The sequence below is a fragment of the Lepus europaeus genome, chromosome X (assembly GCF_033115175.1).
Source record: "Lepus europaeus isolate LE1 chromosome X, mLepTim1.pri, whole genome shotgun sequence".
NCBI classification, from domain to species: domain Eukaryota; kingdom Metazoa; phylum Chordata; class Mammalia; order Lagomorpha; family Leporidae; genus Lepus; species Lepus europaeus.
Genome location: NC_084850.1, coordinates 108620179 through 108644084, shown reverse-complemented (window position 1 = coordinate 108644084; position 23906 = coordinate 108620179). Strand labels below are relative to the sequence as shown.

At 50.1% G+C, this 23906-nt stretch overlaps 1 protein-coding gene across 3 annotated transcripts; it reads right to left on the bottom strand.

Annotated features, from left to right (window-relative positions):
* Positions 1-1146: 1146 nt before the first annotated feature.
* On the bottom strand, positions 1147-22786 carry CXHXorf38 (chromosome X CXorf38 homolog). 3 transcript variants are annotated; one of them, XM_062183610.1, is made up of 7 exons: positions 22548-22786; positions 22288-22422; positions 14833-14952; positions 11852-12001; positions 11384-11563; positions 5638-5800; positions 1147-3032 (listed from the first exon to the last, which is right to left on the bottom strand). In XM_062183610.1, the coding sequence occupies exons 1-7, from the start codon at positions 22761-22763 to the stop codon at positions 2911-2913; spliced, it is 1086 nt and encodes a 361-aa protein (XP_062039594.1). In that variant the 5' UTR covers positions 22764-22786; the 3' UTR covers positions 1147-2910. The 3 variants fall into 3 exon arrangements, with proteins under 3 accessions (XP_062039594.1, XP_062039595.1, XP_062039596.1); XM_062183611.1 differs by having other exon boundaries at positions 2939-5209; XM_062183612.1 differs by having other exon boundaries at positions 2939-3387.
* Between the last annotated feature and the right edge of the window lie 1120 nt (positions 22787-23906).

Below are 23906 nucleotides of genomic sequence, written 5' to 3'. Positions count from 1 at the left end.
AGCCAGGAATCCAAACTCCATGCAGTGGCAGGGGCCTCATGTACTTGAGTCATCATCTGCCGCCTCCCAGGGTGTGCTTTTGCAGGAAGCAGGTGGGAAGCAGAGCTGCGGACTCAGGCCCATACACTGTGCCATGGGATGCAGGCATCCCAAATAGCATCTTGATCACTGGGCCAAACACTCGCACCAGTCCTGGTCTTTTATAGCTTAATGTTGGAGGTGACATTACCATCATTTCTGCTATTTTTAAAAAAATTTTTTTTTATTTGACAGGTATAGTTATAGACAGAGACAGAGAGAAGAAGAGAAAAGTCTTCCTTCCGCTGGTTCATTCCCCAATTGGCCGCTACGGCCGGTGCTGCGCCCATCCGAAGCCAGGAGCCAGGTGCTTCCTCCTGGTCTCCCATGCGGGTGCAGGGCCCAAGCACTCGGGCCATCCTCCACTGCCCTCCTGGGCCACAGCAGAGAGCTGGACTGGAAGAGGAGCGACCGAGACCAGAACCCGGCGCCCATACGGGATGCCGGCGCCGCAGGCGGAGGATTAACCAAGTGCACCACAGCGCCGGCCCCCATTTCTGCTATTTTTTCACAGACTAACCCTGGTACACTGCAGGAGGACAAGACAGGGTGGGGGACACCAGGAGGCAGGGGCCATTAGGGGTCATCTTGGAGGCTGCTTATCACACGTGGTTCTGAACCAAGAATTCTAGTGCTTTCCTCATACTTGGTAGAAAACACTAAAGCACTAAGGTCATTGCCTACCTTCCCCAAAAGACAGACAAAGTGCTCAGTTTACAGTTGAGTGGTCACCGCTAATGTGCACACAAGGACACCTCAAAAAGTTCATGGAAAGATGGAATTAAAACTTTATTTTGGTGCAAAACATTTTTGAAATCCATGCAGTTTTTTCATAATACACATTCTGAAGATCCCGCACGTGGATGGATTTCAAAAATATTTTTGCACCAATAATAAACTTATCTTTTCATTTCACCTTCCATGAACTTTTTGAAGCACTTTTCACATTTCATAGAGCATGGGTTGGAGAAGTCTCTGGAAGAAAACAATATCTCTTAATATTTTAGATCATTCAGATTACAATGTAGTAATAAAAACCAGTTCTTCAGGTTATGAAATGAATCATATTAAGATTTTTATTAAAACATTAAGGGACATTTTTTACTTCACTATTACATGAGTAGAAATTAATATATTTTAGGCTTATCTTGCAAAATGTATTTTGTAATGTGAGTGTATTTTAATAAGCAGCTACTGTCTGTTGAAGACATTTTGGAGCAGGTAGGTTTCTAATTAACCTGGTAAGGGGAAAAGGAGGTAATCTCTGCTGATAATTTCCTCTCATTCTACTTTTACAATTTAAAAGTCAAAACGATCAGGGGAAATATTCAAAAGATTGCAATTTCTCCACCCTAACGCAAAGCTCCACTTAGCCCATCTAATTCACAATATGCCCACTCAAGCAGGAGAGCTAACTCTTTCTTGCCTAGGATATTAATGTTTAAAGCCCTGTAAGTAATTAACACTTTAATAAAAATGAACCTTTCAAATCATTCGGGTACCAATCATTTCATAATCTCCCCAAACTCTCAAACAGAATCCTTTCTGACGTTGGTAATTTAATTTAAACTGTCTATAGCATTTTCTGAATTCGCAGAGCTAGCGTTCTAGAAGCTTTTGCTGCCCCTGCCCCCACACTACTCATTTCCCAGAATTCAAGTGTTTTACCTCCAGGTTAATATGTGACATCTGCCTGCTCAGGTTCTCTGAGCTGCCTGGTAAAGAACAGGCCAAATCCAGAGCACTGTTTCATCCTTGCAACTCAAAGGCTAAAACCATTGTTCTCTAACTCCTTCAGCGTGGCGAGCCACAGAGTGTGGCCTAGGGAGAGATCAGGGGCAAGATCGCATTGCGGGATGAAGACAAGGCACGCCATGATGAAACAAAGGCAGCTCCACGCGCACAGGAGTTCACGGGCTGGGCTCCGTCCCCTGCCACTTCCGCTTTGCCAGGCCCCCTGGAGGTGCAGTTACAGAGCGCAGGCCACAGTGTGTTCCAGGAAATGTGACACAGATACCTGGCACTTTCGATTTCTATAATTCACATTTTTTTATTATTTGAAATTAAAATTTTTCATTAAAAACTTTCAAAATGCCCGAGTGCATACTGGAAAAAAAAAATCAACATGGGAGTAAACAAAATAGAAGAGCCCTTCTGCCCCCAGTTCCTTTTACGGAGGCAACACAGTGAGCTTGGGAAAAGCACACAACTTTCCGGGCCACAGCTGTCATAAGATACGAATAGCAGCGTAGCCGCCGAGCATCGTCACACACTGGCTTCCGGTTTCACCAATCATGGCGCTCTTCCACAGTGCCGCAGGCAGTGCTCTCTCATTCGTCTTTTTTTTTTTTTTTGACAGGCAGACTGGATAGTGAGAGAGAGAGAGAGACAGAGAGAAAGGTCTTCCTTTTTGCCGTTGGTTCACCCTCCAATGGCCGCTGCAGCCGGCACATCACGCTGATCCAAAGCCAGGAGCCAGGTGCTTCTCCTGGTCTCTCATGCGGGTGCAGGGCCCCAAGCACTTGGGCCATCCTCCACTGCCTTCCCGGGCCACAGCAGAGAGCTGGCCTGGAAGAGGGGCAACCGGGACAGAATCCGGCGCCCCGACCGGGACTAGAACCTGGTGTGCCGGCGCCGCAGGCGGAGGATTAGCCTGTTAAGCCACGGCGCCGGCCTCTCATTCGTTCTAACAGTCGTGGAAGAGGTGCTTCAAGCAGCCCCTCTCTGCAATGGGCCCGCTGGCTCGCGGAGCCCTCCTGGTTGGGCACGTCTTCCTTTCTCTGTTTCCATGTAACTCAATGTTGCCAGTACAGGGTTTTCTGCAAAGTGTCTTCAATGACCAGAGCAGACAGATTCCGCAAGATGATCTTCACACACATCTCCACACCTTACAAATCCTTGTATTGGCAGCAACTCGAGTGTCTGGCACGTGGCTGACATGTGACAAAGGCTTGCTGTGTAGATAAGGAAAAACTAACTAGATACAGGTATAAAATGGCAGAGTTCATAACCCAAAGTTCCCAAAGTTAGAAAGCATGTCTTAAATTAGTTCATCAAGATTCCAGCAGACTCAAAGTTTTGTATCTCATATCTAGAAGCTAGGAAATATTTCATTACATTTCATAGTTTGAGAGAGCTACATGATGAATGAAAATTCTTCTTGTTTCCTACTCAAGTCTTCTCAAGGATCTCATGACATGCAAACACACGACTAAAGGCCAAGTGATACTGGGAAGATTCAAGCCGGAAGTTACAATCACAGTTGCATTCATCTGGGTTTTATGGTTATATTAAATATATCTCATTTTTCTGAAAGGCAGAAAGAGACAGAGAGAGGTCTTCTACCCACTAGTTCACTCTCCAGACGCCTGCAAGAGCCAGGGCTGGGCCAGGCCAAAGCCAGGAGCTCCATCCAGGTCTGTCACGTGGGTGGCAGGGGCCCAAACACTTGAGCCATCACCTGCTGCCTCCCAGGGTGCACATTAGCAGGGAGCTGGGACACAGAGCAGGGCCAGGACTTGAACACAGGTATGGGGTGCAGGTGTCCCAAGTGGCACATCAACCTCCGCACCAAACATCTGCCCCCCAAAATGCACTGTAATGTAAAACCTGGTGTGGCACATCCCCCTGCCTGCTACAGATTATATCCTTAGTGGGCAGCCGAGTGGGCGAAGGAGTACACCCATCTGCACTCGGTGTGGGAGGCAGCGGGAAACATGGCGCTTGTGGCCCTGAAGGGCGCAGGGATGTTCCTTTGGCTTCGGAAAGAAGCAGATGCAGGGGGAGGCCAAAGGGAGGCCCGCCTCGGAGGCCACCACAGTGGCCGCATGGTTCAGGAAACACACAGGCCCCAGGCAGGAGCGGATGGCTTTTTTGGGTAAAAGGAACAGAAGAAGTATGAATACGTTTGTTGACAGAAAACGATGTCTCTGAAATTCCATGAGAATTCTGAAATTGGATTCTTTTTTTTTTTTTTTTGACAGGCAGAGTGGACAGTGAGAGAGAGACAGAGAGAAAGGTCTTCCTTTTGCCATTGGTTCACCCTCCAATGGCCGCCGTGGTAGGTGCGCTGTGGCCGGCGCACCGCGCTGATCCGATGGCAAGAGCCAGGTGCTTCTCCTGGTCTCCCATGGGGTGCAGGGCCCAAGGACTTGGGCCATCCTCCACTGCACTCCCTGGCCACAGCAGAGAGCTGGCCTGGAAGAGGGGCAACCGGGACAGGATCGGTGCCCTGACCGGGACTAGAACCCGGTGTGCCGGCGCCGCAAGGCGGAGGATTAGCCTAGTGAGCCACGGTGCCGGCCTTGAAATTGGATTCTTACATTTCCTAGGGAGGGAGCAGGCTTCGGAGTATAACTAATACCCAGGCCTAGGGGTACTCCTGAGCTGGCAGGTGACCTCCCCACCATCAAACACATGTCCATGGGCGGCGCGGGCCAGGGCCAGGCCCTGTGCTCTGCCCTGGGGATGTGTGAAGGCACGGGATGAGCAGCTCACTCGGCAGAAGTGTGTCACCCACGAGCTGCCAGCTGAGGAGCTTTGCCCCGACAGCCCTCCCCCTTGCTGGCCAAGGCAAGTCACCACTCTCCCGCCCTCATGGAGCGGCCCAGGCTGCCCTCGGCTACTCCAACCTGGTAGTAGCAGTTCTGTACTAAAGGGACGGGGCTAGCAAATGACCTTTCAGCCCACTGTCCTTCTCACCTTCATCCAAAAAGCGCGGATGTTGAGCTCAGCGCGGACAGCACAGCCCCGGGGGGAGACTTCAGGTAGCAGTGGGGGCAGGACACGGGGCTCTGTGGGAGCCCCTGGACAGGCCTGGCCAAATACAGCCTTTACTAGGTTAAGCAGCTGGACCAGAAAAGAATGTCACCTTCTAAGTAGCCACAGATCCCTGAACGGTAACAACTTTTGGCACAAGAGTATCTAGTATTTTTGATTACACAACCCCAAGTTTCTGAATATACATATTAAAAATAAAAAATACTCCCAAAGAGTAAAAAAAAAGTCCATTAAAAAAAAAAAAAAAAAAAAGAACCAGCAACAAAAGTCCCTTTTTGTCTGGGTACCGGACTCTGAGACGGAAGCCACGCTGACTTTCACAGAACGCGCCTGACTTTTGTCGAAGGGCAACCTAAAATGAAAGAGAATGTTTTCATTTTCTTCCTTTGCGGGAAAGAAGAGGAAACAGTGAAGACTGGTTGCTGACTTTAGCAAGCTTTCCGCATGGGAATGCAGACGGTGCTACCCATGCCACAGGGCGGCGGGGTGGGGTGGGGGGTGGGGCGGGCATTACTGCGCGTTGGTTATGGCCTCAGGGTGACTGACACTCGACCGTGACTTCGGGTGTCACTGGCTAAGCAAAGCTGCCAGAGAGTTGGCGTGGAATTACCGCACAGCTGTGAGAACCAGGAATCAGAGAGAGCACAAAGCTCAGCGTTTTCTCCTTGGAAATAAGCACGTGGGGAACCTTCGCGTTGGACAGCTGTGTGTGCACTGCAGCCTCCCACGAGAGAACCGCCAACCAGAGGGAAGAGGCTCTTCTGTCCTGAGTTCACCCACCTTCGGCCGTCCTCGCAGGCGTCTCTCTCCCAGGCTCCTCCGGGGCTGGCTGTGGGTGCTGCAGACAGAGGCTGTCTAGCTTCCGCATGTCTTCTGTAAGGCCATTTCTAAGATCCTCGTTGTTTCTCAGAAATTCCTTCATCCCTTCCAGTCGATGTGAGATCTGCAAGAGGGAACCGAACAACGGACAGCTGAGATCATGTTGTAACAGACCCTTGTTACATGCTTCAAGCCTGGATTCTGAACAAGTATCCACCAAGCGACAGAAATCTTGGCTACATGCATTTGGCCACAGACAGGCTAAGCTTCAAAACACAAACAAAGAAAACTAAAGCAAGCTTTTTTTTTTCTTTCTTTCTTTTTTTTTTTGACAGGCAGAGTTAGACAGTGAGAGGGAGAGACAGAAAGGTCTTCCCTCTGTCACGCCCCAAATGGCTGCTATGGCCGGAGCTACACCCATCCGAAGCCAGGAGCCAGGTGCTTCCTCCTGGTCTCCCATGCGGATGCAGGGCCCAAGGACTTGGGCCATCCTCCACTGCCTTCCCGGGCCACAGCAGAGAGCCGGACTGGAAGAGGAGCAACCAGGACAGAATCCGGCGCCCCGACCGGGACTAGAACCCAGGGTGCTGGCGCCGCAGGCAGAGGATTAGCCTAGTGAGCTGCGGCGCTGGCCGTAAAGCAAACCTTTAAAACAAAGCATCCCCCACTCAAAAACCTGACCTGGGATAGCTGGTTTGGGGATCGCCTAGAGGTGTTCGCTTGTATCCTCAAATGTGTTTTGCCAAAAACTTCTTGCGTTTGTGTAAAACGGCTTTGTTGCACACACACACTCACTTGTGTGCATACAGAAATAGAACGAAGCCCTCTCATTTTAAACTTTGGACTCGTATATCACCGGGAAACACGCACACATAGGTATGTTATATATGTAAGTCTGCTTAAAACTCTGCATATGTAATAGCAAACTCACAATCAAGAAAAGGGCACAAGGTAAAAAGTCGACTCTCCTCCAAATCCTGTCCCTGGTCATTAGTTCCTCTCCCTACAGGTGATACTTCTTATCTCTTCCAGAGCTGTTCTAGGCATTCATGTCAGCACATCTTTAAAAGCACAGAGAAGTCTACTAGACACTGGTTTTGAGCCAATCTCTTCCATATGAGATAACAGAGTAATCTTGTTACTTTTTGCAAATGGCTGAACAGTATTGCAAGGATGGATGTCTCATGTTTTACCATAGTTTGGAACTTGTGTTCAGACAAATCATGTTGCAGTAACTAACCTGGTGTGTGTCACTTTGCCTCAGTGAGAAGCTGATTCATAGGCCTCAGTTTTAGAAATGAAATGCATTTTTAATTTGGTTCAATTATTCTAGGCTTATTTATTTATCTGAAAAGTAGAACAACACAGAGAGGTCTTCCATCTGGTGGTTCAAACTCTCCATGTAACAGTGAGAGCTGGATCAGGCCGAAGCTAGGAGCCAGGAACTCCATCAGGATCTCTCACATGGGTGGCAGGGACACAAGCACTTGGGCCATCATTTGTCACCTTCCCAGGTGCATTAGCAGGAAGCTTGATCAGAAGCGGAGCAGCCGGGACTCAAACTAGGTACTCCAATACGCAGCCATCCTAAGTGGTGGCTTCAATTGCTGTGCCAAAATGCCCACCCCGTTTAAATTTTAACAGACTTTGCCAAAACTACCATCTACAGAGGTGGTACCCATTGAAAGTCCTACCAGCAACGTACTCGTCAACATTTAAGCTACCCTAAGTACTCACAGAATGGAATGCTGGACGTGTTTTCATTATGCTCACGGAGAGAAAGCCCTCATTGGTACTGTTTATTACAGAGATGAGAAGTAGTTATATTTTTGGGTGGGCTGAAGGATTTTTAACTGGGGGACCTGCAACTCCATGCGATGTCAAGATTTTTGAGTCTAATGAAGAAAAGTGAGGCGCCTGCCACATTGGCAGAGCAGCTGTGACATGTTAGCACATGTTCAGAACTGGCTCTGGTGCAGTAGAAGCAAGGCAGGTCCTGGGCAAACTCTCGGGTTACTGCGACCTAAGTGAAGCCACCCGCCGGATGCTGGGTGCCGGCTGCCAGGGAGGGAATGGAGGGGTAGTCCAGCTAAGGCTACGGCCACGATGATTAGGGAGCAGGCAGGGACCCAGGGCTGGGGGGACTGAAGATGACCGGCGACCTTCAGATGAAAAAGTACCCTCTGGCTATGTATGCATGGCCAGAAATCAGCCCACGGTTCCTGCAAGATGCCTAGGCTTGAACTTGTAAATCTGGGCACCAAAAGACCGTGAGAGGAAGTTGACACCACTGACATTATTTGCAGCATGCATTAATAGTTTTGTTTTTTTTTTTTAAGATTTGGTTTTCTTATTTGAAAAGCAGAGTTAGAGAGAAAGAGAGAGAGAGGGGGAGGGAGAGAGGGAGGGAGGGAGGGATCTTCCATCTGCTGATTCACTTCCCAAGTGGCTATAAAAGCTGGAGCCGGGCCAGGCTGAAACCAGGAGCTCCATCCGGGTCTGCCATGTGGGTACAGGGTCCCAAGCACTTGAGCCATTCTCTGCTGCTTTCCCAGGCCATTAGCAGGGAGCCGGATGGGAGGTGGAGCAGCCAGGACTTGAACCGGCACCCATTTGGGATGCTGGCACTGCAGGCAGTGGCTTTACCCGCTATGCCACAGCGCCAGCCCCACGCTGAGTTCTTAGGAGGTGCACCTGGTGCCTTAGACACCCTTCAGAGGCTTCTGGTGACCGGGGCTGTGCTGACCAGGTCCGCGCACTGCACACATGGCCCTGGCTGGCTGCTGGCCCTCAGTGGGGCCCTCCTCCTTGTGACGGGGATCTGTGAGCCTCGTGTTACTCCACCCTGACCCTCCCCACGGAGCCTCACTCCCAGTGTTTTCGCCTTTGCTCAAGTTTTCTGTAGAAATCTCTGCCCTTCCTCCGCTGCCTGCTCTAGTTCTCACCTCCATTCCAAATCCCGTCTCTCTCTCTCCATCTCCATCTCTATCCCTATCCCCACCCCATCCCCATCCCCATCTTCAATAGGAGTGCCTCCTAACTGACATTTCCTGGAACCTCAGTTTTCCCCTTTGTGGGAAGCAATAAATGCATTTGCACTTGAAATGTGCTTAAGACGTGTTTGTGGCTGGGGAGATTATTTTAGCTTACATGAGAGGCAGAGTCAAAAGGTGGCTTTTAAACAATTATTCAGAATGGGGAAGGCTTTTGCACGTTTATATGTAAAGGGAGAAGAGGAAGTTGAGACAGAAAACCTGAAAGTGCGACCAGAGAAACGACAGGACATGACCACGGAGACTTGGACACTGCAGCCTGGCTTTGTCCCACAGCCAGCTGTGTGCCTTTGGGTGAGACGGCTTGACCTCTCCAAGGTCACGACTATGAATGTAAATTAAGGACGATGACGCCAACACCATCCATGAGGAGTAGAAATAATTTACTAAGAGCACTTAGCATCGCGTCTGGTACCTTCCTTCCTTCCTACATCCATTTAATAAATGTTTAATTTATTCCGAGTCACTCTGCTACGTGCCAGCCTATTGCTCTACTCCAGAGACACTGAGCAATCTCACTCTGCCAGTTACGTAAGAAGGACTGCAGCTCCCTCAAGACAGAACTGCTGATGGCCCAGGGGCAATGGGTCTGGTCCTCCACTTGGCTTCCCTTGCTGTACTCTGCTTCTGAAAGCATCAGCAGGAAGAAAACTAGGACTGTTTTTTTTTTTAATATTTATTTATTTATTATTTGAAAGGCAAAGTTACAGAGAGAGAGAAGGAGACGCAGAGAGAGAGGTCTTCCATCTGCTGGTTCACTCCCTAACTGGCCTCAACGGCTGGAGCTGTGCCGATCCGAAGCCAGGAGCTAGGAGCCTCTTCTGGGTCTCCAACACGGGTGCAGGGGCCCAAGGACTTGGGCCATCTTCTACTGCTTTCCCAGGCCATAGCAGAGAGCAGGATCGCAAGTGGAGCAGCTGGGTCTCGAACCAGCACCCATACAGAACGCCGGCACTGCAGGCAGTAGCATAACCTGCTACGCCACAGCACCAGCCCCCAAGGACTGGTTTAATAGCATTTTAAAAGAAAGCCAGGTGAAACTCATGGATTTATAAAAGACGATCTGGAGCCTGTGTCCAGTGTAGCAGGTGAAGCCCTGCTTCCAACTTCCACATCCTATATGGGTGCCACTTCAAGGTCTGGCTCCTCTGCTTCCAATCCAGCTCCCTGCTGGCGCACCTGGGAAAGCAGCGGCAGATGGCCCAAGTGCTTGGACCTCCGCACCCACATGGGAGATTCAGGTGGAGTTCCGGGCTCCCGCCTTCAGCCTGGCCCAGCCCTAGCTGTTGCTGCCATCTGGGGAGTGCAGCAGTGGGTGACAGATCTCTTTCTCTTTCACTGTTGCTCATTCTGCCTTTCAAATGATTACAATCAATCTTTTTAAAGAGAAGATCTAAAATTCTAGTTGATCATTTTTAGACACCTTTGGTGCACCATGGTGGGCACACAGACAGCAGTGGGACCCAGTCCATTTGGGAAAAGAGCTCACCCAGCTAAATGAAGCATCTGGGTCACTGTCAGAATGGTTGATACAGGCACATTTACCAGTGACAAGCAGGGCGTAATGAATGAATGACTTGCTTTGTGTTCAGTAAATGCTCCCATTGTGTTTCACAGGCTAACCTCCACAACTACCTTCCTAAGACCAGAAGGCAGGCAGAGGTGAATGAGTTGTCCCCAACTTCCTGTGAGCTAGCCTGCTAATCCAGCCTGTGTTGGGACACTCCTAAGCCTTCCTACAATACCATTTTACTAAAAATGTGTTTCTTTTATACCTTGCTCACCAAAAAGGGGATTCATGCCTCCTGCACTCGTAGTCAGATCTGAGAGCATCACTAGCCTTCAGGTCATAAGCTAGAAACCCTGGTGACCCTTTAACAGCCCTGCCCCGCCTTTTCCAGCCCCATGCTATCCCCAAGTCAGCCACCTAGCCACGAAGATCCACCAGCTGTGCCCAAGCTAGGCCTCCAGAATGCAGCCCACACCACAGCCTCTAGTTGCTGTCCTCTTCCTGTCAGCCTCACTCGTCACCTTGTGGCAAGTCTCCGGCCACTTGTTCAACATTCAACTGGGTACAAGAGTTCACTTGCTAAAAGCCAGCTCTCACCTTATCACTAGGACTTAAAAACACCTGCTGGCTCCCTACTGCTTTTTGGGAATAAGGCTCAAAGTCCTTGGCGTGGCAGGGGCAAACCTTTCAAAACATGGCTTCACCTGACTTTGCAACCGTGCTGGCTGAAGCCATCTCCTTTGCTCACCTGGTCACTGCCCAGGCCGCAACTATTTTTGGAAGCCCTCGCAAGGGCTCTTCTGCCTGCCAAGAATGCCCTTCTTCCCTTGCCAATTCGCCTCAACCTTGATTCTGCGAGGTCCAGCCCAACAGCACCTTTCCTGGCAATCCTCCCTGGCCAGCAGAGAACTCTCAGGGCGTAGTTCTCAGCGTTCTGCTGCTGGCCCAGACAGGTCATTCCACTCTGCGGCACAGACTGGGCTCTCAAATGCTTGCTGGTTCCCTGAAAATATTTGTAAAAAGGTACTAGTCATCTGTGCCAAGAGAATATCCACTTCTGGAAACAACTGGCTGGACCGTGTCAGCCCCTCCCGGGCACCTGACTTTGTTCGCTCACACAGAGGTCGCGACGCTTTTCATTTACCTCTTCGGGCGACACATCTTGTTCTTCTGCTTGAAGGTACAGCTCTTGAAGTTTTTCCTTTAGCAGTTCCATCTCAATTTCATTTACTTGGTTGGCACTCAGGTAAGTTTGCGCGTCGCATTCACACCCATCTCGTTGATCTTCCTCGGGAACGTAGACAGCCCAGTCGGATGTCAACAGCTGTGGGATGACCGCACAAACACATGAACTGGTTTAAAGCAAAGAGACTCCATGGGATTACTCAAACAATTTCCGGTTCGACATCCTCAACCGCATCGCTTTCATAACACACAGTGACTGCAGCAGTTTCTTAGTCCAGCAGAATTCCAGATTTCGGATCAGCGCTCTTTGCTCTGCTTATAGTCGAAAATTCAGCTCAAGGCCAATACACCTCAAATCCTAAGTGGGAGACCACAGTTGTCGTTTTGCTCAGTTCTGTAAGCCTAAGCTGTTCACTGCGATTTTTACCTGTTCTAGTCTGGAGTGCGCCGCCACAATCTCCGGGATGTTCTTGAATTCACTCAGAAAATTTTGGATCTTCACCTGAAAATCTCGAAGCCACGTGGAAGACACTTTCATCTCTGAAGAGTGCATGATTTCGTTACGACACTTAATCACCTACAGGAAGATAAAGAGATACAAGGCTACAAAGGGAAACAATGGGGGGCTGGCTCTGTGGTGTAGTGGGTAAAGCCGCCGCCTGCAGTGCTGGCATCCCATATGGGTGCCGGTTCGAGTCCCAGCTGCTCCACTTCTGATCCTGCTCTCTTGCTAAGGCCTGGGAAAGCAGTGGAGGATGGCCCAAGTCCTTGGGCCCCTGTACCCGCTTGGGAGACCCAGAAGAAGCTCTTGGCTCCTGGCTTCAGATCAGCCCAGCTCTGGCAGTTGTGGCCAATTAGGGAGTGAAACAGTGGATGGAAGACCTCTCTCTCTCTCTCTGCCTCTCCTCTCTGTGTAACTCTTTCAAATAAATGAATAAATCTTAAAAAAGAAAAAAAGGCAAATGATGTGATAACTGAGATCTTGTGGTTCCACAGAAAAACTGAAGGAAGACTTTATTAGTTACAGCATCAACTAGTGTGCTCCACAGATGAGAAGAGCTAGAATTTTCCTGGGATCATGTGTTTAATCGGGCATATATTTCTCTTGGGGTGGGGAATAGTCCAGGTCTCAAGTCAGATCCATATTTAATTTCATCCTGTCCAGAGTGCATAGGCCAAGAAGTAAGTCCTCCTTGGGTAACAAACTGAAAGGCCTTCAAGGATCAGACAGATCAGCTGAGTGAAGCTGGCCATGCACAACAGGAGGAAGGTGAGATGGCACTGGGCCAAACAGGAGAGTGGATACACTACCCAGAGGGACAGTCTCTGTCCAACTTGTGGCTCATTGCCATGGCAGCTACATGAACCCAGTGTTGCCAGATCTTCTGGTTTTTTAAGAGAAGCTAGAAATTCAGATGTTTGACAACTACTTAGAAACTTTTTTAAAAAATCAGGTAGGACAAATAAAAATGACCCTAACATGGATTTTGGCCATAAGGACTCCAGGAACAAAACAATGCAAACTGGGCAAGGGTGGTTTGGCCTTTCCCCCTTCCTAAGTCAATATCCTAAGCCAATATCCAAGCAATCCAGAAGTTCTTGACATGACCTGTAGGTGCTCTCAAGGTTTGGAGGATGTTCATCTATCTACCACTTGGGTAATATATTAATCGGGGTAGGAAATACAAACATGCCTCCAACCATCCTCAGCCCTTGAAATTTTGTCACCAGCTAGAGATTAACATTCCTTTCAATCTTTTAACTTAAAACACCCTGCCAAAGAGCAAGAGTACTGGACTTGGGTGTGCCTGCCGGCTGATGTAGACAATGCAAACATCTTTTAAATATTACTGGAGAGCCAAGAAGTCAGGTCAAGGAGCTTTCTGATGAAACCATGGTGAAATAAAATCAAATTTTGTCTAAATGTTAAGAAAAATGGAGCCATCTCATCATAAAGTTAATATATAATTCACATAAAGTCTTCCACATTTTTTGTCTGAAAGGTATCTAAGGGGTCAACTACTGTGATAGCTCTTTGTGTGACGTCATCAAGTATCCTCAATTCTTTCAGCTGCTTCCATGCTAGCCAAGTATACTTGCATTTTCTCTATATTTTATAAATAATCCAATGACCCTCAGAGTAATGAATGTGCAAAAGTTGTTCTCTGGTCAACCAGAGAACAGCTAAATCTCCCTGAGGAAATCTGACAAGCACAGTGATCTATTTGTTATCCATTAATGTTTTCTTTTTTAAAGATTTATTTATTTATAAGTCAGAATTACACAGAGAGAGGAGAGGCAGAGAGAAAGAGGTCTTTCATCCGATGGTTCCCTCCCCAATTGGCCGAAATGGCCGGAGCTGCGCGGATCCAAAGCCAGGAGCCAGGAGCTTCTTCTGGGTCTGCCACGTGGGTGCAGGGGCCCAAGGACTTGGGCCATCTTCTACTGCTTTCCCAGGCCATAGCAGAGAGTTGGATTGGAAGAGGAGCAGCGGGGACTAGAACCTGTGCCCATATGGGATGCCGGCGCTTCAGGCCAGGGCGTTAACCCACCGCACCACAGCTCCAGAACCCATTAATGTTTATGTATTCTTTTTTATTATTATTCTTTTTTTAAAAAATTTTTTGACAGGCAGAGTGGACAGTGAGAGAGAGAGACAGAGAGAAAGGTCTTCCTTTACTGTTGGTTCACCCTCCAATGGCCGCTGTGGCCGGCGCACCGCGCTGATCCGAAGCCAGGAGCCAGGTGCTTCTCCTGGTCTCCCATGGGGTGCAGGGCCCAAGCACTTGGGCCATCCTCCACTGCACTCCTGGGCCATAGCAGAGAGCTGGCCTGGAAGGGGGGCAACCGGGACAAGAACCCGGTGTGCCAGCGTCGCTAGGCGGAGGATTAGCCTGTTGAGCCACAGCGCCGGCCTTGTTTATGTATTCTTTAGTTCTATGTAGTTTGGTCTTGCAACTGCTCGCTCAATGAGACTCAGAAGGGCAGATTTCAAATGTCGGCATATAAGACAGAATGATGCAGTGCTGTTTTTTTGTAATCTGGGAAATGACTTTGCTTCTGTTTGTGTCAGGATAAAGAGCAAGTAGAGGTTCATCTACTTTAGTGGAGAAGAGCATGGTAACAAGTTGTCATCAAACTTTCATTAAGGACAACTGAAGGGTCAGTCTCTTGATTGCACCTGCCCTGGGGATCTTGGACATCACGGAAGGTGCACGTGATACACAAGCCCCGCCAGCCTGCTTAGTGATACCAACTTGGAACCGCAGTCTAACTTTCTGGGCACCCTGCTGTTCTGGGGAGCTCCTGGGCACTATGCCTGCATGGCTGGCTCAGCCTCACAGGGTACGCCGTCACAGTACTGATCCGACTGACTCACGGTGTGGCTTTGAACCTGACAACTCTTACCTCCGTGACTTTCTTTCGGTCAACCACGAAGTGATCGCAGGAGTTGATGAGGCTTAAAAGAGCGACGGCATCACATTCCTCAGGTGCTCTCTTGTCTGCCAGTCCTCGGGGCATGAAGGCCTGTAGGACAGGATGGTACAGGGGACACCTCAGTTGCCCCAACTCCAGGAACTGGAGGGGAGACATCTTCTCTATTTCCCACATGATGACTGAAATGCCCTCACACGCTGAGGTTCACGACGGAGCCGCCTGGGTCCACAGTGCAAGTGGGGAGACAGTGTCATGTCAATCACAGCTGAGCCTTGGCTACAGGTGATAAGTGAGCGGCTGCGCCATCCCTCTGCCATGAGACACACCTGTCTGTCTTCCTGGGGAGAAGCAGAGAGCATGGGCGGAAGGCACCTTTTTTCTTCCCCTTCATGAAATTTCAGGAGTTGAGTTGTTCAAGTTTTATAACTAGTACAGTACAATTAGATGCTTCAACATGGACACTTTCTAAATGACTTGAGGAAGTTCAGTGTGGTAGTATTAAGGAGGGTGACAGACCTGGGTTCAAATGCCAGCCTGGCCACCTGCCAGCCATGTGACTTGGGGCTACTTACGTAGCCTCAGATTCCTCATCAGTACGTGGAGGGCGTGGGGGGGGGGGGGAATAGTCCTCATCCACCTTGAAGAATGTTGTGAGAATTAAGCGGGCAAGTGCACTAGCACAGTGCCTGGCACACGGTAACACACTGGTCTGAACGTTGGCGATTACTGTGGGGAGTAGGACCCACAAGGGGTTTTTAAAAAGCTTGGGGAGGACGTGTATGATGAAAAAACTATGTAAGGGTTTTAAAAAATTTTTTTGCACCAAAATAAACTTATAAGTCCATTCCCCTACAACTTTTTGAGGTACCAATGGAATCTCAGGACTTGAGATACCAGATGTAGCAGAAGGGCCTTCTTCTAGCGCCATCTTGCCTTCGGTTCGATTTGATGGCAAAGATCCCAAACCTGGTGTGATAGCAAGGCTGGGGCATATCCTCTCCTGAGATATTTCCAAACGTACATTCAGAACCTCAAGGCACAAGAACAGATGAGATGTGACAACTGCTCCCAATGAGAACTCAAATAGAGACTTGTTCCATTGAAAACACACACGCATTTCAGTAGGCAAGCAACTACAGTGCCTTCTACAGCATGCTCTGGAGGGTAATCCGAAAATGCTGCTGGCAGGGACTCACGTGCCCCAAGAAGCATCAGGCCCATATTCCTGATGGTGGGGGGATCACAGAGCCAAGCCTCACACAGGAAGAATTCTGTACACACGGAACAGTCCCTAGCAGAAGGTACAATAGCATCGCTATCCTGGGATGCAGGGACTTCATGAAGTTCATGGAAAAATGGAATTGAAAGAGAAGTTTGTTTTAGTTCAAAACTTTTTTTTTTTGAAAGCCATGCATTTTTCCATGAACTTTCTGAAGATGTGCACAGGTCTTCATTATCACTGCCACGCCAACCCTCTGACTGAGCCTACCATGGGGCAGATGTTGGGCACAGCAGTTACAATGCCACTCCGACCACCAGCATCCCATATGGGAGTCCCTTGGGTTGAGTCCCAGCTCTGCTTCTGATCTAGCTTTCTGCTATTGCACACCCTGGAAAGCAGCAGGTGACGGCTCAGGGACTTGGGTCCCTGCCATCTACATGGGAGACCCAGGTTGAATTCCAGGCTCCTGGCTTCATCTTGGCCCAGCCCAGGTTGTCGTGGGCATTTGGGGAGTAACCCAGCAGATGGAAGACGCTCTCAGTGTGTGGGTGTGTGTTTCGAATAAATAAAAAACTAATTTTTAAGAAGCCTTTTATGTATGCCCAAAGGTTTACAATGAAGCTAACTTGCCACAGGCAAACTAATCCAATGAGAGTGAAGAAGAGAACCTTTGCTTACGTCAGCTGTTGCTGAGAAGAAAACACCAATTTAGAGGGGCCTCGGATGCCTCCAAACCAGGCGTGATTTTTCTTCTCCATGCTAAGTCCTGCCTGGCATTTTCTTACCAATATAAACTGCTCTCTTGCACATGAAAGTTTTTTGTTTTTGTTTTTAATTTTTTGACAGGCAGAGTGGACAGTGAGAGAGACAGAGAGAAAGGTCTTCCTTTTGCCGTTGGTTCACCCTCCAATGGCCACCGCGGTAGCGCGCTGTGGCCGGCGCACCATGCTGATCCGAAGCCAGGAGCCAGGTGCTTACCCTGGTCTCCCATGGGGTGCAGGGCCCAAGCACTTGGGCCATCCTCCACTGCACTCCCAGGCCACAGCAGAGAGCTGGCCTGGAAGAGGGGCAACCGGGACAGAATCCGGCGCCCCGACCGGGACTAGAACCCGGTGTGCCGGCGCCGCAAGGTGGAGGATTAGCCTAGTGAGCCGCAGCGCCGACCAACATGAAAGTTTTACTTTAGCAATTATTCTCTTCATCATTAAAAGCCAACGGGGGTGGGGGGGCGGGCTTTGATGCCTCCTGGCCACAAAAGCAGTTTCTGAAGATTGTACTGTGTGTGCCCATGCTCCATAAGGCCCATGCACAGGGTGAGGAATGGGCACTGTCAGCTCCTTCCGTCCACATCGTCCTGCGCCTTACTGGCTCTGGAAAGCAGGCAGGAGACGGTGAGAGCTGAGATGTGGAGACGGACAGGAAGGTGGCGAACACAGTCTGCAGAAACAAAGGAGCGGGCAGTGAGAGGGAAAGAAGGAAACAACACCGATTCCAGGAAGCCGCCGGGGGAATGGGCCTAGGGCGGGGGCAAGAGGAAAAGTCCCACTTCCGAACTAAATACCAAAGTGCCCGGCAAGTGGCCAGGTGGAGGGGTCAGCTAGGCAGTTGGACGTGTGCAGCTGGAGCTCAGAAGAGCAGGCAGGCGTAAGGGTGTCAAATCTGGGGAGCCACCAGTATAAAGGCAATAGAAGGGGACTTCAAAAAGTTCATGGAATGGTGCCGGTGCTGTGGCACAGCAGGCTCCACTTCCGACCCAGCTCCCTGCTAATGCTCCTGGGAAAGCAGCAGAGGACTGCCCAAGTGCTTAGGCCCCTGCACCCATGTGGGAGACCTGGATGGAGCTCCAGCTTGGCCCAGCTCCAGCCGTTGCAGCCATTTGGGGAGTGAACTAGCTGATGGAAGATCTGTATCTCTCCTTCTCTCTCTGTAACTCTGCCTTTCAAATAAATAAATCTTAAAAGAGGGTGGGGATTAAAAGATTACTTTGGTGTTAAAAATTTTTTTAAATTTATGCATAATTTTTTCATAGTACCTATTTTACACAAACCTTTTTGAAGACTCTGCATATAATTTCAAGATTTTTTTTTTTGCACAAAAATAAACTTACCTTTTAATTTCATTTCTACAAACTTTTTGAAGTCCTGGTGTACTTAACTCCACAGGCCTGGGTGCTGTCGCCAGAGAAGAGGGAGGCAGAAGGGGCTCATCCCTGAGTGCTAAGAAAGGCTGAGGTGGAGGGGCCAGGGAGGTAGGCAGAAGCCAAGAGGGGTTCAACAAGAAGAGCGCTCAGCGGTGCTAGAAAGGTGAGGCTCGAGAATTGAAGACCACAGACGTAGTCCGGTGGCAGGGGCCAAAGGCAGGGTGGAATGGATTGCAGAGGAAGTGGGAGGTGAAGAAAACAGGGATCAAGGGCAGGTGTTCGGTGCAGCAGCTAAGATGCTGCCTGGGATGCCCGCATCCCATATTGGAGAGCCCACTACCAGACCAGAATCCTCTGCTTCTGATCCAGCTTCCTCCTAATCAAATCTTAGGAGGCAACAGATGATAGTTCAAGCACTTGGGTCCCTGTCACCCATGTGAGAGACCTGAATTGAATTCCTGGCTCCTGGCTTTGGCCTGGCCCAGTCCTGGCTGTTGTGGGCATTTGGGGAGTGAACCAGTGGATGGAAGGTCTCGCTGCCTCTCAAATAAAATGAAAATAAAATATAAAAAGTAAAAATAAAGTGACAGGTGTTGTGGTGCAGTGCGTCAAGCCACTGCTTGGGCCGCCCACATCCCATACCAGAGGGCAGGTTTAAGCCCAGCTACTTTGCTTCCAATCTTGCTCCCTTCCAATTCGTCTGGGAAGCAACAGATGATAGTTCAAGTACTTGAGTACTTGCCATCCATGTGGGAAACCCAGAAGGAGTTCCTGGATTTGGCCTGGCCCACCTCCAGCTATTGCAGGCATTTGGGAAGTGAACTAGCAAATGGAAGATACCTATATCAATCCAGCTATCTCTTTCTCCCTGTCACTCTACCTTTCAAATAAATAAATAAATCTTTTTACATATCAGTGGAGCCAGAAACTCCATCTGGGTCTCCCATGTGGGTGGCAGGGGCCCAAGCACTTGGGCCATCTTCTGCTGCCTTGCCAGGATCATCAGCAGGGAGCTGGACTGGAAGTGGAAGTGGGACTGTAAGCCAGCTACTCTGATATGGGATGCCAGTGTTCCAAGCAGCAGCTTAACCTGCTGCTCCACAATGCCCATCTCACATTCTGTTTTTGAGCTCCACTGGGTATGTGTATGGGAGGTCTGCAGAGAAATGGGAGACAGCTGGAAGAAACAGATCAATGTTTTTTTTTTATATATAAAAATCTATTTTCTAAGTATGTATTCAAGTGATTTTTAAAAATAGCTTTACTGGGGCCTCCGCCTGTGGGCTGGCATCCCAGATGGGCACCAGTTCATGTCCTGGCTGCTCCTCTTCCAATTCAGCTTCCTGCTAATGGCCTGGGAAAGTAGTGGAAGATGGCCCAAATATTTGGGCCTCTGCACCTGCATGGGAGACATGGAAGAAGCTCCTGGCTTCTGGCTTTGGATCAGCCCAGCTCCGGCCATTGTAGCCATTTTTGAGTGAACCAGTGGATAGAAGACCTTTCTCTCTGTCTCTCCCTGTCTCTGTCAGTAGCTCTACCTCTCAAATAAATACATGAAATCTTAAAAGAAATAGCTTTATTGAAATATAATTCATATACAACTGACCCAATTCAGTGGGTCTTAGTAATTTCAAAGTTGTGCAACCATCACCACAGTCCATTTTAGAGCATTTTCATGACCCCAGAAAGAAACTCACCTATCACCTCCTTATCCCCCTAAGCCGTGGAAATCACTACTCTCTTTCTGTCTCTATAGATGTGCTTATTCTGGACATTCCATATAGATCAAATCCTATGATCTGTGGCTGGCTTCTTTCATTTGGCATGGTGCTTTTTTTAAAGATTTATTTATTTATTTATCTGAAAGAGTTACAGAGAGAGAGAAGGAGAGGCAGACAGAAAGGTCTTCCATCCACGGTTCACTCCCCAGTCGGCCGAGACTGCGCCAATCAGGAGCTTCCTTCGGGTCTCCCATGCAGGTGCAGGGGCCCAAGGCCTTGGGCCATCTTCTACTGCTTTCCCAGGCCACTAGCAGAGAGCTGGATCAGTTGTGGAGCAGCTGGGACTCAAACTGGTGCCCATATGAGATGCCAGCACTGCAGGCGGCGGCTTTACCCACTACGCCACAGTGCCGGCCCCCTGGCATGGTATTTTGATGATTCATCCATGCTGTAACAAGTATTGGCACTTCCTTCCTTTTCTGGTAAAATAATGTTCTGTTGTGTAGATATGTCACATTTTGTTCATCTGTGCATTAGCTGGTAGACATTTGTGCTTCCACCTTGTCGCTACAGTGAGTCCTTGTTTCTCTTGTTTCCTGGGAGGGGAGTGGCTGGCTCATACAGTAACTGTGTCCTCTTTGTCTTTTAAAATCTTAAGTAAATGAGACCATAGTAAAGCCAACTGCTGATGACAGGAATAAGTGGGAGGGGCCAACTGGAGACACAAAGTCCCTGGGCGAGTAGGGGCGGGGAAACAGCCAAGTGCACAGCCGCGCCCTTTGTAAAACAAAGTTGGCCATTTCATTTACAGGAGAGACAGAATTCCCATCAGCTGGTTCAGTCCAGGTGTCAGCACGCTGAGGCCATCAGTGCTGCCTCCCAGGGTCTGCATTAGGAACCAGAGGTTGGAACTGAAGCCAGGACTGCACTGTGGGAAGTGGCTGTCTTAACAGCCAGGCCCAAACCACCCCCCTCCTCGCCCTCCGCCTCTGTAGCAGAAGAGAGACCATGGAGCCCACAGAGGCAGGTTGGCAGGTCTGGCCAACAGATGAGGAAGTACATGTTTGGGGGGCATCTGTCCACTCCAGGAAGCATGAGCAATGGCAGCACGTGTGACGGGGGAGGGCGGGCCTGGGGGCTTGGCAAGGAAAGGTAGAAACAGCTCCCGGAACAGGAGGAGCCTGTCCAGCTCTCTTGTGACAACGTTCCCCCGGCAGAGGTAGATGATGGTGTTGCCAGGGCTGGAGCTGGGCCAGGCAAGTTCACGGAAAGCAGAAAAAAATGCTGAGGCAGCTCCAAGGGATTGACTCTAAGGATGGACAGTGGAGACTAGGCTGCTCAGGAGACAAGAGACTGCTGGCCATGGAGAAAGGAGTGGAAACCTCAAAGAGGTGTAAGTTGCACAGGAACAAGGGGTCTGGGTGCGGATGGCCAAGTTAAGTGTGCCAGAGGTGAGCAAGACGCCAGGCACTGCAACTTCCTGTGTGCAAAAGGTCCAGGATGTGAGCACGCAAGAGGGAGCCTGGAATGGAGTAGGCCAGAAAATGCTAGAACAGGGAGTCAAGAAACTGACAGGGTGGCGTTGCTGCAGTAACACAGCTACATGGGCTGCACTAGGAGGTCTGCAGGGGACCAGTCACAAAGAGGGGGAAAGCATGGCAGAAGCAGGTGCCCCGGGGGCGGGGTTTGCGGGAATTCTGAAGGAGTGAAAGCAGCAGGGGGCACAGGTGAGGGGCGGGCACGGTGAGGGACACAATTTGGCTTCTTCTTTTTGCTTGAAAGTAAAAGTTGGCCACTCTGTGGTGGCAATGAAATAAACACAATAAAATGGGGAACAAGGTGGAGGTGTGGTGGGCTTACTGGTCCAAGGCAGCCGCAAGGCTGGGGGCCACGGATGCAGTCCAGCGCCATCAATGTTGAGGTTAGGGAACAGAAGGCTGGCTCAGTGACCCGATGTAGCAGCTGAGCTGGGGCTCGGGTCCCTTGCCTCACTTCCCAGGTGCTGACCTCTGCCTGCTGCTAACTAGCATGTAGATCGACTCCAAAAGTTATTTTGTGTTAGGAAGCCACTTCGGACTGCCCCCTCTCCACTCCCTACCAGGCTTCTGGCAAACATCAAAAAGGAAAAAAAAAATCCCTATAGCTGAGCTACTGAGTCACACTGGCAAGATCTGAGATGGGCTTAACGGTCTCTTTAATTTTTAAAAAAATTAATATAAAAACTAGTAAGTCTCTTTATAGCCCATCCCCGTCTCCCTGTCTCCCTCCCTCCCTCCGTTTACGAGGTCCAGGCGCCAGGTGATCCGCTGCCTCCTCCTTCCGCCCCAGCAGCAGGTGCTTACCTTGGCCACCTCCCAGGCGTCGACGGGCCAGCGGCCTGGCCGGCAGTTTCCCCAATGCACGTCTCCATTCCGGTTGACGTGATGTCTCAAAATCTCCCGTTTCCACTCTGAGCACACCTGACACTGAGGCTGAAACTACAGGGGACGGCGGTGAGGAGGGGCGGCACAAGGGAATCTGGGCCCCGCCCCGCGGAGGCAACGGGATACGGTCGGGGGATGAGGTCGGGAGGGGTGGCCAGGGACCCAGGCCAGGTGCTCACCTGGCGGGCGCGCGGGGTGCACCGGGAGCCGCCGCGGCAAGTGGCGCGGGGGCCCAGGCTAGGGGCTGCGGCGAGGAGGCCGCGATGGAAGGCGAGCACTTCCTGGCCGACGAAACCCTGCAGGCAGCTGCGCAGCAGCAGCAGGCAGTGGCCAGCCTTCACCCAGTTCTTGTACTCGGCACAGTTGAGGCGCGCGGCCAGCTCGGACAACACCATGGCCCCCACGGGCCCGGGGCGGGGTGGACGGCAGTGCGCAGGCGCGGGAGCCTGGGAACCGTCTGAGGCGCAGGCGCAGATCCGCCCAGAAACCGCCGTCACGGAGCAGGAGTGGCTATGGCGCTTTGCGTCAGACTCCAGGGGCGGGGCGTTTCGACTTCCGGGGCACGTCAGCCCTGCGCCACGGAGCTAACAGCTAATGTTTCAAGCATTCTGAGCCAAGTGCCGCTTTAGCGCAGCAGGCAGCGCGTCAGTCTCATAATCAAGTATTCCAAGGGAGCCGCTACTTGAAACCCGTAAGCCCTCTGCCCCCCAAACGGAGACTCCACCAATCCCCACTTAGACTCCCTCTGTGTTATTGTAGAGATGTAGAAAGTGCTGAAGGCGCGTTTCTTTCATTACATGTTCCTTGCGTCACGCAATTCTAGAAAGTTAACTGCTTTAGGACCCTTAGTGCTATGGTTATTACTGCTGCTTGCACAAGGCTGGGTAAGTTCCGAATAAAAAGAGCCAGAGGTCAGAAAGCAGTGGATTGTAAACTCCAAGTGACAAGCAGCCAAGTCAGTTTGAGGTTTTGGAGCCTGGAAAACATGTCGAACTTGTGTGTAGTCCAAAGGCTCTGAAGGAAGAGTCTTAAACGGTGACCTTGGGGCAGGGCTTTTAGTGGGTAAGATGCCTATGCCCCACATCGGAGTAGCTGGTTTCAGTGCTGGGCACTGGCTCTGGCCTCCAGCTTCCGGCAGACCCTGGGAGGCAGGGGTGATGGCTCAAGTAACTGGGTTCCTACCACCCACATGGGAGACCTCGAGGTCGGCCTTGGCAACTGCAGGCATTTAGAGAAGCAGCAGATGGGAGCTGTCTCAACTAAACATGTACTTTTTTTTTTTTTTTTAAGCCAACACATTGAAGCCTTCCCCCTGATGGCACTGTGTTTAGCACTGGCTCTGGACAGAAACTGCCCCTTCTTAGTGGTTCCACCTTAAGCAGTCTTAACTTGATTTTAAGCAAGTTATTTTCTCTGGGCCTCTGTTTATCTTCTGTTAAAAGGAGGACATTGATACCTCATAGGGTGGTTGTCAAGATTAAATACACATTGAAATAACTCATAGTTAGAGCAGTGCCTGACACACAGTAAGCTCTTGG

Bases quoted from the DNA above. Each gene is read 5' to 3' on its own strand.
- CXHXorf38 (XM_062183610.1), bottom strand. From the start codon at position 22,763: ATGGTGTTGTCCGAGCTGGCCGCGCGCCTCAACTGTGCCGAGTACAAG. The intron at 5,801-11,383 runs GTAAATGAAAAG...TCCCTCTTGCAG, and splicing joins AAGATGTGTCGCCCGAAGAG to ATCTCACATCGACTGGAAGG. The intron at 3,033-5,637 runs GTGGGTGAACTC...TTATCTACACAG, and splicing joins GCCTGCGAGGACGGCCGAAG to CAAGCCTTTGTCACATGTCA.